Source organism: Neoarius graeffei, chromosome 21, assembly GCF_027579695.1.
Source record: "Neoarius graeffei isolate fNeoGra1 chromosome 21, fNeoGra1.pri, whole genome shotgun sequence".
NCBI lineage: Eukaryota > Metazoa > Chordata > Actinopteri > Siluriformes > Ariidae > Neoarius > Neoarius graeffei.
In genome coordinates this window covers 1086493-1103813 of record NC_083589.1, presented here as the reverse complement: position 1 = coordinate 1103813, position 17321 = coordinate 1086493, and the positions used below count along the sequence as shown (strand labels likewise).

The 17321-nt window shown below is 39.5% G+C and overlaps 1 protein-coding gene across 1 annotated transcript in view; it reads right to left on the bottom strand.

The window, feature by feature from the left end:
• LOC132869636 (uncharacterized) overlaps window positions 1-17321 on the bottom strand; it is a 343638-nt gene that overhangs the window by 17412 nt on the left and 308905 nt on the right. The window contains 4 exon segments of the mRNA XM_060902929.1: window positions 2873-3178; window positions 3418-3723; window positions 3986-4278; window positions 8459-8789. Coding sequence (XP_060758912.1) covers window positions 2873-3178; window positions 3418-3723; window positions 3986-4278; window positions 8459-8789 — 1236 coding nt within the window.

Here is a 17321-nt window from a genome sequence, read left to right as displayed (position 1 = left end):
CAAGTAAATCATCTACAGAGTCTGACATTTTGGTTGAGTTCTGAGAGAGAGCTTGCTCAAAGAGAGCACATGTGTTGTCTTTTATGACTCTCCTACCCATAGTCATTGAGCTGTTCTGAATGTGAGGAGACATAGAAACATCAGAGAAAACACAAAAATGATCAGATAAGGCCAGGTCAACAACAGTAGTAGAAACAGTAAGACCCTTTGTGATGACGAGGTCAAGGGTATGACCACGAGAGTGGGTCGGCCCCTGTACATTTTGTACTAGGTTGAAGTTGTCAATAAGTGCAAGTAGTTCTTTGGCATAAGTGTTTTCAGTATTATCTACATGCAAGTTAAAATCCCCAGATATAATATGACAATCAAACTCTAAGCAAATGACTGACAACAGTTCACCAAACTCTTCAAGAAAGACTTTGGCTGAATGTCTCGGAGGCCTATAAATAGTTAATAATAATATGTTAGGCGAGCATGTAAAAAGTGCACATAAGTGTTCAAAGGATGTAAAATCACCAAGTGAGGATTGTTTACATTGAAAAGAGACTTTGAATATATTTGCGATCCCTCCACCTTTCCCTTGTCGGGTAACATTCAAAAAATTAAAATTTGGGGGAGCTGCTTCAATAAGGGTGGTAGCACTATTTGCTTGATCCAGCCAAGTTTCAGTTAGAAGCAAAAAATCAAGATTGTGTTTGCAGATAAGATCATTAATTAAAAATGACTTGTTTAAAAGTGATCTAACGTTCAGAAGAGCTAGCTTTACAGAAAGTCTAGAAGTAATATCTGCTTGTGCACTCTGATGTTGTTTTAAAACAGGAAGGAGATTAGATTGGTTTACCCCCTGGGTTAAACGTGCTCTATGTTTTCTATTTCTTATCAACACAGGAATAGAGAATGGCATAGGCATATTGGGTCCCAGCTGGTTTTCAAAACTACACCCATTTGCAGGGACCCAGAGTACATCAAACAAGACTTTCTAAATGTTCCATTTGGTTTGAGTGTGAAAGGATTGGAGATGACATGTATCTTTTAGATGGTGAAAAAGATTTGTAGCCAGCTGAAAGTCCTGGGCGAACACAATTTTGATGAACTGGGTACACTGCTTGTCGCGACAGATTTGGGCTGGAAAATGAGAGTGTAGCCATTGGGAGCAATCTTTGCATACTATTTGGGAAATCCCTGCGGGTGGGAGATGGAGATGGCGCAGTGAAGTCAGAAGAGCGAGAAATTGGTGAGTTCTTTGTATGGCAGTTTGTCTCTGATTTTTGGCAGTCTGTCTTTGAATCTTGGCAGTCTGGCAGGTCAGATGTCTGTGTGTCCTTGATGATGACTTGCAAAGATGATTGTTTTGGCTTTGCAGAGGTATTGTTTTTTGTAACTATGTCAGTCTGCGACATCTTATCAACTGTTTTCCTCAATGCTGGCTGAGAAAAGATTGCAAGTCTGTAATGGTCTACTAAGACTTTGGCTCCAATCCAGCTGAGTTCAGTGCTATTTGGCTTGAAGAATTCTCTGCGATTCCAGAAAAGGTTAAAATTGTCTATGAAGTTCATACCAAATGAAAAACAAGTTTTTCCAAGCCAGGTGTTAAGACTGAAGAGTCGAGAAAATGCAAAACTTCCTCTCGCTGGGAGTGAGCCACTAATAAAAGATTGTATTCCAGTCTTATAGAGATCAGAAAAAAGTTTTCTGAAATCATCTTGGACAAACAGCTGTTCTCTGAAAACATCATTTGCTCCCACATGCACAACAATACGTTTGATAGTTTTATGCTCGGAAATGAGTTTCAAAATGCTGTCTTTGGTGTCAGAGATGGATGCATTTGGAAGGCAGCAAATAATCATCCCATGACCTTTTAAATGTCTTACAGTGGAATCACCAAGAACAAGGATTGTGGGATCAGGTGGTGTTACAAGCTGCTTTTTGCCTCTTCCCACAGCTCTTCGATCTTGGTGCGATCTCTTTTTACGATGTGTTTGTCCGCTTGAAAAATCCTCTTCCACATCCCTGAGGCATTCAAATCTGTTCTGAAGCCTTACGGGCTGTGGATTTTCCATAGGATTGTAAATCCTATTGTAATTTGTAGAACGAGCTGGTGTTGAAGTAATTACTCTTCTGTTTTTATTTTTGGGCTTGCCACCCATCATTTGCCAGTTTTCTGTACTCACATTTTGCCCAGCTTGATTGATGAATTCATTCACTCGATCTGCAATGCCATCGGTCTGTCGGAGTGCAATCTCTGCATTCTCAGCCACTGTTTCTGTACTCCTTTCCTGAGTTATCGCTTTTAATTCGTCCGTCTTTGGCAGAGCATCAATCTTTGATTCCAGGATAGAAATCCTCTGTTCTAGTTCCATGCATTTTCTGCAGGATTTTTTGCCCCCTGGCATTTTGTTTTAAAAGCTAACTTATCCTATAAAGATGAAAAATAAAATGAAAAAATAGTGGAAATTAAATTAAAATTAAAAGCTTATAAAGATGAAAAATAAAATGAAAAAATAGTGGAAATTAAATGAGAAAGTAAAGTATAGAAATAAAGATCAAGAAAGCAGGAGCAAAGAAATAAAGATCAAGAAAGCAGGAGCAAAGCAAAGAAGTGTCCTACTCGCTTGAGTAGGAGGAGCAGAAGAGAGAGAGAATCCACATAAACCAGACCATCAAATAAAACTTCTCTCTCTCTCTCTCTCTCTCTCTCTCTCTCTCTCACACACACACACACACACACACACACACACACACACACACACACACACACATTTTTAGTCAGAAGATCAATAAATCATGACAGTGGAGGAGCAAAATTTAGTCAAATCGATCAAAACAATAATTTTACTATTTGTAATATTTTTTCCGAAATACAGCAGTTTACCTGAACAGGTGACTCCAGCATCCCGACCGTGACCACAGTAATCCCCCCTCCCATCTGATCTACAGTTCTTCAGTGTCGACTCTGATCCTCTACACTGCACACCAACCAGCCAGATTGGTCCTGATCCCGCTCCAAAGTCACTGTTTTGTGGTGCATCTCCAGGCCCCCCACAGCCCAGCTCTCCACACACCACTGCAGCATCGTCCAGATCCCAGTCATCACCACACACTGTTCCCCACTGAGCATCCTGAAGAAGCTCCACTCTCCCAGCACAGCGACTTCCACCATTCACCAACTTCACGCCATCTGAGAGAGAGAGAGAGAGTGTGTGTGTGAGAGAGAGAGAGAGAGAGAGAGAGAAAACATATCATGTTCTGTCTCTTTCTCTCTCTCTCTCTGTCACACACACACACACACACACACACACACACATTTTTAGTCAGAATATCAATAAATCATTACAGTGGAGGAGCAAAATTTAGTCAAATCGATCAAAACAATAATTTTACTATTTGTAATATTTTTTCCTAAATACAGCAGTTTACCTGAACAGGTGACTCCAGCATCCCGACCGTGACCACAGTAATCCCCCCTCCCATCTGATCTACAGTTCTTCAGTGTCGACTCTGATCCTCTACACTGCACACCAACCAGCCAGATTGGTCCTGATCCCGCTCCAAAGTCACTGTTTTGTGTTGCATTTACAGGCCCCCCACAGCCCAGCTCTCCACACACCACTGCAGCATCGTCCAGATCCCAGCCATCACCACACACTGTTCCCCACTGACCATCCTGAAGAACCTCCACTCTCCCAGCACAGCGACTTCCACCATTCACCAACCTCACACTGCCTGAGAGAGAGAGAGAGAGAGAGAGAGAGAGAGAATCCACATCAACCAGACCATCAAACAAAACTTCTCTCTCTCTCACACACACACACACACACACACACACACACACACACACACACATTTTCAGTCAGAATATCAATAAATCATTACACTGGCGTTGGAAAATGCTTTAGATTTACATAAAATGTACTCACATTATTGTATTGATTATGTCAATTTATTTTTTCAAATATATTTGAAAAAAATATATACAGCAGTTTACCTGAACAGACGACTCCAGCATCACTAACATGACCACAGGCATGTCCCTCTTGTGAGCTACAGTTGTTCAGTGTTGACTCTGATCCCCTGCAGTACAAATCGTGTATCCAGATTGGTCCTGATCCTCGTCCAAAATCAGCCCAATCCCACAGATCTACAGGCTCCCCACAGCGCAGCTCTCTACACACCACTGCAGCATCTTTCACATCCCAGGCAGAACTACACACTCTTCCCCACCGACCATCCTGAAGAACCTCCACTCTCCCAGCACAGCGACTTCCACCATTCATCAACCTCACACCGTCTGAGAGGTGGACAGAGGAATGGAGTCAGTATGCAAAAAAAAAAAAGACCCACACATAGAAAAGTGAAACTTTTCTTTCTTTCTTTCTTTCTTTCTTTCTTTCTTTCTTTCTTTCTTTCTGTGATATAATCCTTGTGTACTAATGGTAACAGCAGTATCACAGGACTCTGGTATTTTCTCTGTCAAATTTAATTAAATCAATAACAGTTTTCCACTTTGATGTTATTTATGGCTGTGTTCATTATGGAGATTACAAAACTGTCACATTATTATCATACCTGTCACTATAACTGTCTTCTGATCAGCTGGAACAGCGTCATCATCATTCTCAGGATCATTTCCTACAGTAACACACAGATATTTAAAGTGATGAAGTCAGAATGAACATTAAAGTGACAGAAATAGTGTTGAAGAGTCACAACAATCCCAGTGGGCCAGATTCAGAACCAGTGAAGTCCAAAAGTCCCATCAGAATGTCAGCAGGGAGAGTTCCTCATATTCAGAGTCGGGTTACACAGCTGCTTCAGGCAGTTTGATGTGTTCTTCCTTTATATTATTCACATTTAATATCATCATTTTATTAACACTCATCATTATTCAAATTCAGAACAGCACAAATAATGTACAAAGCGAGAAATAATCTATTGCCAAAAAATATATAAGGAATGTTTAGTAAGAGAGAGGGGGGATATAATCTAAGGGGAGACCTAAATTAAAAAAAAAACCCAAAGGTTCGAACAAATATGAAAAGCATGTGCGTATCGAGCTGTGGGGTGACTTTATGGAACAGACTGGAGACAGAAATAAAACAAATGCAAATATAAATCTGTTTAAAAAAAGGTACAAAAAATATTTTTAAACAAGTATATAGAAGAGGAAGTATGTTAACAGAGGATGATGAGGGATAAATAAAATAGGGTTGATTGTTATATTAGAACTAACTTAGTATTTGGTATATATGGTATATATTTATTCATGGGGATAGTTTATATATTCATATTTACAGGGATATGTATGTAATAGATATTTATTTTTGTAATTATATATTTATATGGATATTTATGAAGTGTATATATGGTATATAGTATATATATTTTTTGTAGTTATATATTTATATAGATATTTATGAAGTGTATATATATATATATATATATATATATATATATATATATATATATATATATATATATATATATAGTATGTAGTATATATTTATTTTTGTAATTATATATTTATATAGATATTCATGAAGTGTATATATGGTATATATTTTTATAGGTGTATTAATGTAGTTTGGATTTCGGGGTAGTTAAAAAGGGGTGGGAAATTAAAAAATTATTGTACTTCTTCCGACTCCTTTCTCGAACAATGTGCGGTGTTTTGTAATGTCTTAGCTCTTTATGTTATTTGATTATTTTTTTATTTCTCGTTTTCTTTCTTTTGTATGTACAAATAGTTACATACATTTTTTTATACATGTTCGAAATAAAAAAATAAATACATTCATTCATTCATTCATTCATTAAATTCACAAAATATTTGGGACTGAAAATCGCACTTTTTAAATTTCCTGTCAAATGTAACACGATGGAACATAAAAGCAAGAAACAGTTTAAAAATAAAAAGACTAATATGAGGATATAGGAATGAGATGGCGAGCACTGAGTCGATCATACTGATAAGATTTTGATGCCTGAATAGTTCTATTAATTTAATTATATGGCTTCCACACTCGTTGTTCTCCAGCTTATAAAATAGGCCCTGATCCAGAACATCATGTTCTATTGTAGTCAATTTTTTCATGCTTTAGATTGGAATTTTAATTCTTCAAATGAATAAAACATGATGTCTGTGTTAATTCCATCTGCTCTCCTGGTCAGAAAACATAATCACGGTGTGAAGGATAATCTGACCGAGCGCTCGTCTGATACACTTACAGAGACACTTTAAGTTCATTTATAATTTTGGCCATAAAACCTTCACTCCTCCAGATAAGCAATATTTCTTATTCACATGTGTCTCCTCCGACATCCTCCATGTGAAACAACCTTTTTGTGCACTATAAGTGTGAATATTGTTAATCAATTAATACCATCATATTTATGTCTTGAATATTGTCCTTGAATGATGCTCCATCGTGTGTTTGAGTGAATTTACAGCATGAATATAAATGTCAGCGTGGCATTGTTGTTCCAGCAAACTGTCAGATGGTGGCGCTGGAGTTAACACTGCTCCTCACTCAGGCTGATATCACGCAAAAAACACGTGTTTAAGTTCAACATCTGAAACGCACGCAACTGAGACACGCCTGTGTTTTAGATAAACTCCGCCCTGAAAATAAGTCAGTTGTTACATTGCAGGTCTGAATACTGATGTGGAGATTTAAATATAATTTAAAATTTCTTCCAATTTGTCAAAGAAACTGAACAGAATCTCACTGAGCAGAATGTAATGTAATAATCACAAAACATAATCAGAGTTCTCTGTTGTTTCATCGAAATCAAAGAAAAGCAGAGTGTGAATGTTTGAGCAGAGCTTACTACCCTCAGGGCTGTGATCCCACCAGAGGTCACCTGAGATATTATTATTATTATTATTATTATTATTATTATTATTATTATTATTTCAGCAATTCAAACGGTAAGCTGATAATGTTTTTTTTTGTAATCTAGACATCGAGCTTTAGCCTATATCCTGAGGTGTCAAGTGACTTTCTTAAAATCTTTGCTGTTCCCAACAAGTGAGCTTTCTGAAGCAACGCAGTGCTGTCATTCAGTCCAATTTTGTTTATCGATGCCTTGAAGTTCTGAGTGATTTTCCCAAGTGCTCCAATAACAACTGGTACTACATTTACTCTCCTGCACTTCCAGATCTTCCCAATCACTCTTTTAAGGTCTTGATATTTTTAATTTTCTCATGTTCCTTTTCAAACACTCACGTGTCAAAGGGGCATGCTATGTCAATTACATTTCACGCTTTCTCCTCCTTCTCCAATACGACCATATCAGGTCTGTTATGTTGAAGATGATGGCCTGTTTGAACCCTGAGGTCCCACAGTATTTTCAGTTCGTCATTTTCCATGAGCCCTTCCGGAGTGTGGTCATACCACTTATACCACTGAACTTCTGACAGAGCTTCCAGTGAATGACTTGTCCGACCTTATCATGTCTCCACATTTTGTTTTCTGTTTGTGTGAGTTTCTTTCATTCTGCTGTTAGATGACGAATTGTCTTTTCTCTTTCTCCACAAAATCGGCACATCAGGGACACATTCTCCTTGTCGACTCTGTTCTTGATGCTGTTGGTTCGGAATGCTTGATCTTGTGCAGCAGTTAAGAGTCCTTCCATTTCTTTCTTTATGGTACGTCTATTTAACCAGTTCCACAAATCCTAATCTCTCACTTCCTCTGGTCCCTTCATAAATTATCCATGCAGTCTCTTGTTTCTATATCTGCTCATTCTTTCTTCAGCTATACTTTGCTTTCTCACCCCCTCATCCAAAAATTTTTCATCTGCTACAAAATGAAGTAACCTTTCGGAAGTTGCTTCAACAAACTTGTATAAACAACCTACTTCAATGTTTACACAGTCCTCGACACTTAATAAACCTCATCCACCACTTATCATTTCACATAAAATCTATCGTCATCCCCCTGTGGGTGAAGTGTTCTGTTAATGGTGAACAACTTTCTCGTTTTCTGGTCCAATTTCCTGAGCCCTTCTTTGGCCAAAGTGATAATTCCTGCACCAGACCTTCCCACTGAAACTGCCTTTAAATTGATCGCCTTTATCACAATTCCACCATTCAGTTCTGACTTCAGTATCCTTCATATCCTTCTCAACTACTCATTAGATATTGCCTTTCTCACGCCACTGTGTGTTAGGTCATCTGCCTCTAATATCCCAATATTATTATTATTATTATTATTATTATTATTATTATTATTATTATTATTATCAGTAGTAGTAAAATGATCATATAGTGTGTAATTCCTCTAAAGCTGATTTTACAGCAGATTGCAGTGACTCTGCATCCAACACACTGTCACGTTCATCAAAGTGGACTTTACACCGGACCCCGATAGCGCAGTCTATTATGATCAACATTTATTTTATAGAACTTAAATATCGATTGTGGTAATAAATATATTTTTGAGCATATATTTTAAACATTAAGATTAAAACCAATTTACCTGAGCAGGTGACTCCAGCATCTTCACCATGATCACAGTAACGTTTCCCCAACCCTGCTGATGTACAGTTCTTCAGTGTCGACTCTGATCCTCTACAGGACACATCAACCATCCAGATTGGTCCGGATCCTCGCCCAAAGTAAGCTTCATACCGAACATTTACAGGCTCCCCACAGCACAGCTCTCTACACACCACTGCAGCTTCTCTCATATCCCAGTCATCATCACACACTGTTCCCCACTGACCATCATGAAGAACCTCCACTCTCCCAGCACAGCGACTTCCACCATTCACCAGCCTCACACTGCCTGAGAGAGAGAGAGATTGTGTGTGTGTGTGTGTGTGTGTGTGTGTGTGTGTGTGTGTGTGTGTGTGTGTGTGTGTGTGTGTGAGAGAGAGAGAGAGAGAGAGAGAGAGAGAGAGAGAGAAACTGATACCTGGTACAGCGGAGGGTGGAACTGGTGGAGGACCAACACTTTGACCTGAAGACATCAAAACATCACATTAATCTGAATATTATAAAACGTATATTTAATAAGATTATAAAACTCTCCCAGAAACTGAAAGTAATGCAGATCAAAATATCCGTCCATTATCTGTAGCCGCTTATCCTGTACAGGGTCACGGGCTGGAGCCTATCCCAGCTGACTATGGGCGAGAGGTGGGGTTCACCCTGGACACGTCACCAGGTCATCACTGGGCTCAGATCAAAATATATTTAATGAAATTTAATATAATTAATACTCTTGACTTACATTTGTAAATACAGGTAATTTTGTTGAATTAAAAAAGAAAGATAAATGAATCTCATCCTTTTGAAAAGAGGATTATAGCAGAAAGAAGCAGACTATAAGGTCGAAGGTCATCGCCTCTGACTGATGGAGATGCTCTGATCATAAAATAATATTTACACATGACCTGAGCACAACTTTCCACCTCAGAACCGAGCTCAGGTTTCACCTTTCTGGCAGATGAACGGTTCGTAGCTCGAGCAGTTTCGATCACTGAATTTTCCCCTATAATTGTCCTCCATGCCGTGGATTTGTACGCAGTGCTCATCATCCTCCCAGTTATCCGGCTGACCCGGGGCCCACGGCAAGAAGTCCTGGAGACAGCAATCCAGAAATCATGAAAGAAAATAATGACAATATGACAGGACATACTGTTATTGTTAGAAAATCAATTACAGGGTGGAGTGATGAAGCAGAGTTAATCTCACCACACTAAAGTTGATTATTATCCTGTAAAAATATGTCCTGATGTGTTTTATTCCTCTTATACCACAACAATGTGCCAGAGATTTAAATTTGAATTCAGTAAAAAAATAAAAATAAAAAAAATAATAAATAAAACATATGTCATACTTTTTTTCACTTAAAGTTCCAGTCAATGCTGTGGAACATCTGCAGAACAAGTAAGTTCCTGTTATCTTTTATGTTATAGCAGCTATAATCGGTCATTCCCTCACTTTCTCATGGAGTTAATACAGTACAAACTGTAATGCATGAAACGCAACATCCTCCAGCCATCTGGGTTCAGTTTTCCCTTTGACTATTACAAAGCACTGACACTGGAGACTCCTTTCATAAATGTTAAATAAACATCTCCTGACCCTGGAGAAAAGAATTATTTTTCATTTGCTTATCTGGAGCATTGACTGTAAAAGTCCCTCTGAATGAGCTGTTGCTATCGAAACAACGTCGAAGAACGAGATCATTAATATAAACCTGTGATTTAGAGCTACACTTTTGTTTTAGTTGCTGTTATAGAAAATTAATCAACACCTTCTGCCCAATGAGAATCGAGAATCCATCAGCGCTGTGGTGTCGGAGAATTTATTGAAGATGTCTTAAGATTTTATTTCAACAGAATAAATGTTGTATAGAAAAGAGATATACAATAAAAAGTGGTTAAAAATATGTTTTTGTAAACAAACCAAAAACTGAACATGGACATAAACTATTTAAAGTCATTTTAAAATGATGCTTTAGGGTTAAAATGAGAGCCTTTACTTCAAGTACGTGTTGAAGGATATTGAGGGAGTGTTACATACGGAAGGCGTTCCATCAGACCAGACAAAGTTTCCCTCATGTAGTCGATCATTAAGTCCAATCCAGGAAGCTCTGGGAATGTAAGCTTGAGGAAGAAAACAAAACAAAACCATAAACACAGTCATATTCAAATCCCACCTACTACATGAAGCTACTAAGAGATGTCCGTAAAGAGCAAACACGTTCATGAAAACCAGTTCATTCCCAAGACTCACGCTTGCCTCAGAGAATAATCTGATTAATGATGAATAACATGACTGAGTGAGAAATGAGGAGAAGAAGAAGAAGCCTTTATTTGTCACATGCACACTCTAGCACAGTAAAATGTCTCCTCTGAATTTAACCCTCTGAAGCAGTGAAAACACACACACACAGCAATGAGCACACACACACATGCAGCAGTGCAGGCCCGGTGCCAGGAACAGTTTACTAAGGGGGCAATTAGAAATCGCAAGGGGGCAAATATTTTTTTCATATAGTGTGTAGTAGTTATGGCGGCCTGACAACGTGTTTCAAACAATTAACTGTGCCAACCACAAAACCACGGCCCCGAAGGTTGCTTTAGTCCGGGAAAATCATGTGGCATATTACCAGGGCAGTTGCGCTTTATCAACTCCCGTGCCCACCTGTTAACCCTCCCCTCCAATTTTCTCACAGACACGCGTTACAACCAGAAAGATGCCAAACATAAAACAACACACACAAACCTACAGGCAAGTCCTTTAAATTTAAAATACATACAAATAGCTCCACGGCATGAAAACAAAACGTCAATGCAAGTCTAAGGTACTTGGCTCGGCGGCCAAAATCATAATTTAAAAAAAATCAACAGACCCCGCGGCTGCACCAGTAATAGCCTTCCTGACTCGCACCGAGTCAACGCTAATCACTTAATCCGCGATCCCAGTTTAGGCGTGTAGGGAACTAAACACTCTGAAGTGATGAATTTTCACCCCCGCTGCATGGGGGGTGACATCAACGACACATATTCTTACGCTATTTGCGCACAAAGCGGACCATATATGAACACATACACCAACATAAACGGAGATAAACTTAGCCTACAAAGAAAGAAAATGGATTCACAATATTGTGATTGAATTCGTTTAATTCGGAGGGGGAAAGACTACTCCCGTAAACTGACTGCATATTACAGGATATTGCAGAGACAGTGCACTTGTAAGTGTACATGTAAAACCCCCGCCCGCATGACCCCTCCCCCTGTCCTTATCACAGGTCTGTGTGTGCGCGGCTGTGTCAGCATTTCACACATACACCCACAATAACTAGTCCCCAGTAGTTAGGATTGATACATATGTCTAAAACAGGGTTAATATTAAATTCAGGCTTTTTGAAATAATCCTACCTTAATACAGTTGAATTCTCCGATTGCAACATAAGAATCATAACAACCAATCAGATTTGTTCTACCATGCCAGTTTTAGTAGTGATTTATGTGAAATGTATTTTTGTGCAATGCGCAACCACTTAATATTTCGTATTTGAAAATGCAAATTATTAATACGTCTATAATACATTATATTGTCATAAGAAAACAATTAAGTTAAGCCCTGTGATGACCTGGCGACTTGTCCAGGGTGTACCCCGCCTTTCGCCCGTAGTCAGCTGGGATAGGCTCCAGCTTGCCTGCGACCCTGTAGAACAGGATAAAGCGGCTAGAGATAATGAGATGAGATGAGACAATTAAGTTATCTGAGTCTCCGTTGAGGGGGCGGGGCTGTAGCCACGAGGGGGCGACACCCCCTTTCGCCCCCCCATGGCGCCGGGCCTGCAGCAGTGGGCATCTATACTACAGCACCCGGGGAGCAGTTGGGGGTTTAGGGGCCTTGCTAAAGGGCTCTTCAGCCCAAGGCTGCTCCCATGTTAAACAAACCACATGTCTTTGGACTGTGGGAGAAACTGGAGCACCTGGAGGAAACCCACACAGACACGGGGAGAACATGCAAACTCCACACAGAAAGACCCCGTCAGCCACTGGGCTCGAACCCAGAATCTTCTTGCTGTGAGGTGACAGTGCTAACCACTACACCACTGTGCCGCCCAGCATAAGCAGCTGTCTGTCATTCACCTGTTATGAATCCGACTGTCTCCTGGTTGTGGACGCTGGCCAGGTGTCCGTTCTGGGAGCTGCAATAGTTTTCAGCATCCTGCCACGTTTTATCTGATTCACTGCTGAAGTGATAGCAGTAATCCCCGTAGAGATGATATCCCTTATCACAGTGAAATTCTGCAGCCAGAGAAACCGGGATAATATATGACAAAGAGAGACAAGAGAGAAGGATGAAGACTTTGTTTACGAAATACAGTATTTAGTATAAATTAATTAGTTTAGTAAATGTTACAGTTTCAATGAAACATTTTCCTTCATTATTTAACTTTCATATTATTGATTTACAATATTACTGTGCGATTATTATGTATTTTATACAATAAAGCATTACAGTGGGAAAAGAGAGCGAGAGAGAGATATTTCAGTTTATATTGTGGTTTATGAGAATTCTCTCCCCGTTTCTCTCTCTCTCTCTCTCAAACACACACACACACACACACACACACACACACGAACACAGCCCTGTGTTAGTTCAGGTGTTTTTACTCACAATAAATCATGTGTAAACTCTAAACATTAATCTGGAGCTGATTTTATAACTGATGCCTCAGAAAAAACCCTGAGGATGGTATGTGTTTGCTCATCCACAGCTTTTTAAATTCTATAACAATGAAAGTTTCACTGTTTATAAAGTTATGATGGATCCATGAGACTTTCTCAGATTTCATGATTAAAAATCATCCCTCCTGTTAAAGTGAGAAGTGTGTGATGTTTTAGTGTGAATAATCAGTCTGTTCTTACCTGCAGAAGAGAGAAAGAATGTGGAAGAGAGAATCATAAAACTCAGACAGATTTCCATCTCCCTCCTCGCTGTACACGATGTGTTCACCTCCACTCACCCAGAGAGACTGAGAGAAGTGTGTCCCCTTACTCAGCCCCTACAGAGAGAGAGAGAGAGAAAGAGAGAGAGAGAGAGAGAGAGAGAGAGAGAGACCAATCACACTCACTGTTACCTTATTAGAAAGATGAGCGGAAATCATCACACAGCCTCAAGAACAAATCAGACGAGGAATCTTTCACTTTCTCCATATATATCAAAATAACATCAGTGCTGATGAACAGAGCTCCTCCTCCCAGCTCTGAGGTGTGTGACTGATGAACAGAGCTCCTCCTCCCGGCTCTGAGCTGTGTGACTGATGAACAGAGCTCCTCCTCCTGGCTCTGAGGTGTGTGACTGATGAACAGAGCTCCTCCTCCCGGCTCTGAGGTGTGTGACTGATGAGAGTCGGCCACATCACACACTGATTTCAGAGAGAGGAAGCACTCGGCTCTCATACAGCATTAATTCCTGACAGCTGCACAGAGCAGATACACACACTGATAAACCACTGCAGCACATTACAACTACATCAGCTAAACACACACACACACGAAATATATATGTTTTTTCATTTAATATTTTATTATATATAACAAATAAAATTATGTTGGCATGCGTAAATTTGATGATGTACGTATATAAACTCATGATTGATGATGTTTGTGTTCCTGAGAATAGAATCTTTATTGTTATCATACAGGTACAGTCACATTTGGGTTGCAGTACAAAAAAAAAAGTCCTAAAGTGTCCAGAATTAGAAATAAAAATATGGATGTATATAATGATGAGAATGTGGTCTGTAGAACGGTACAGCAGCTTATAGAGGTAGTCAGGGGCAGGTGAAAGGGCAATAGTGCAGTATCAGCTTGTGCGATATTGATTTATATCACTGTTATATCAGTGATATATATATCACTGATATATCACACACACACACACACACACACACACACTTACTTATCTAATATTTAATCAGGTATTATGTTAAACATTAGATATTTAGTATTTTAAGAATTACACTATTATAACATTATTATTACATGATTTCAACAATTTCTAGACATTTTACTGAAGTTTAATTTTTTTTCCTGAGCATTATTACACATAGACAAATTTGCATATTAAAAATCCCTTTATTTTCACTGAGATATAATTTTTACAGTGCGCACACACACACACACAGACACACACTGATTAATATTATGAATAATAAAAATCGATTTTAGTTTGATTATTTATTACAATTTTCCATCCACTAGATGGCAGTAAAACACTTCCAAACTGACATTGTGTTTCATGAAATGCATTTTTCTCTGAACTGACCTGCTGAGGGCGCTGTTAGAATGTTGCTGGATGATGATGATGATGATGATGATGATGAGAGGTGAAATGAAGAACATTGATTATCGTGCAACAAGAAGCCGAGAAGCACTCGGCTCTCATACAGCATTAATTCCTGACAGCTGCACAGAGCAGATACACACACTGATAAACCACTGCAGCACATTACAACTACATCAGCTAAACACACACACACACACACGTAATATATATGTTTTTTCATTTAATATTTTGTTATATATAACAAATAAAATTATGTTGGCGTGCGTAAATTTGATGATGTACGTGTATAAACTCATGATTGATGATGTTTGTGTTCCTGAGAATAGAATCTTTATTGTTATCGTACAGGTACAGTCACATTTGGGTTGCAGTACAAAAAAAAAGTCCTAAAGTGTCCAGAATTAGAAATAAAAATATGGATGTATATAATGATGAGAATGTGGTCTGTAGAACGGTACAGCAGCTTATAGAGGTAGTCAGGGCCAGGTGAAAGGGCAATAGTGCAGTATCAGCTTGTGCGATATTGATTTATTCCTTGTCCATGATTGAGATTTTAAAATCTGGAGATAAATGATATAATCATCCTGAACTGATGGCCCAATTCATGAGCTTGGGAATCGCTTGCCGGTGTCATGTCCAATTCAGACTCCCGGCAGAATCAGACTGCTCTTCATGTGTGTTACAGAATCCGTATAGTGAAGCTGCATATTTCCTCCAGTTTCTGTTGAGAACATGCGATGTGAGGAAAAGGACACTATGAGGCCTGCATGCATGTGAAGGGAAGTTGGATTCTGAACAGCTCACTCACAAAGTCTTCAGGTCATTAGATGCATTTAGTTTCACTGTGAGGCTCTTTGTTGGGATGTTTTGCGTTATTCTGGTGGTTACTGTGAAGGACAATTAAAAATGAACTGCAATCTACCAAGAGAAGAGAAACAACAGAAATCAGGTCCATCTGCATGTGCACATGAAGGGGAGTCAGATTCTGCAGGGAGTCAGAATTCAGCACAACACAGGCACAAAAACAGCAAAAATAAATCCCTTTCTAATTCACATCACCATTAACATTATTCATTAGATCTGACACGTCACTGTCGGCCCATTTCATCTTTTAGTGCCACATTTTGGTCTTTTTTTCTCTTTCAGCTGAAGACTCTTTTTGGTTACATTCCAAATAATTATAATTAACTGGGCTCCTGAGGGCCACAACAGAAAAGTATTTGCCCCATCATCTGGAGGTCACTAGTTCAGATCCTGATGATGTCATAGCCATCCATGGCCGGAAGCCCAAGAGCTCCGTGCTCTCAGGGAGGGAGGGGTGGTGTACTCTCTGACCCCTGTCTATTACAGTGACAATAGCTAATCATGGGCATCTGTGAGCTCGTGCTCATGGGCGGAGACTGTTTTCCTCTGAGCGTGTTACTCCGCCCCCTAATGTTACATCAGCAGCCACATAAAAAAAAAATGCAGTCGGCTGGTGTCACGTTCCTTGGAGGATACACATGAGAGTCTTTGCTGTCCCTGATTGGTAGCTGTCATGTGATAGAGGAGACCTGTCTGGTGGGTGGGAATTGACCATGACCCCCCCCCACTACATAATCTGAACACACACACACACACACACACACACGCACACATCTAATATTTAATCAGGTATTATGTTAAACATTAAATATTTAGTTTTTTAAGTATTACACTATTATAACATTATTATTACATGATTTCAACAATTTCTAGACATTTTACTGAAGTTTAATTTTTTTTTTCCTGAGCATTATTACACATAGACAGATTTGCATATTAAAAAATCCCTTTATTTTCACTGAGATATAATTTTTACAGTGCGCGCACGCACACACACACACACACACACACACACTGATTAATATTATGAATAATAAAAATCGATTTTTGTTTGATTATTTATTACAATTTTCCATCCACTAGATGGCAGTAAAACACTTCCAAACTGACATTGTCTCATCTCATCTCATTATCTCTCGCTGCTTTATCCTTCTACAGGGTCGCAGGCAAGCTGGAGCCTATCCCAGCTGACTATGGGCGAAAGGCAGGGTACACCCTGGACAAGTCGCCAGGTCATCACAGGGCTGACACATAGACACAGACAACCATTCACACTCACATTCACACCTACGGTCAATTGAGAGTCACCAGTTAACCTAACCTGCATGTCTTTGGATTGTGGGGGAAACCGGAGCACCCGGAGGAAACCCACGCGGACACGGGGAGAACATGCAAACTCCACACAGAAAGGCCCTTGCCGGCCCCGGGGCTCGAACCCAGGACCTTCTTGGTGTGAGGCGACAGCGCTAACCACTACACCACCGTGCCGCCCCAAACTGACATTGTGTTTCATGAAATGCATTTTTCTCTGAGGGCGCTGAGGGCGCTGTTAGAATGTTGCTGGATGATGATGAGAGGTGAAATGAAGAACATTGATTATCTTGTAACAATGGCAACTGTAAAGGGGTGG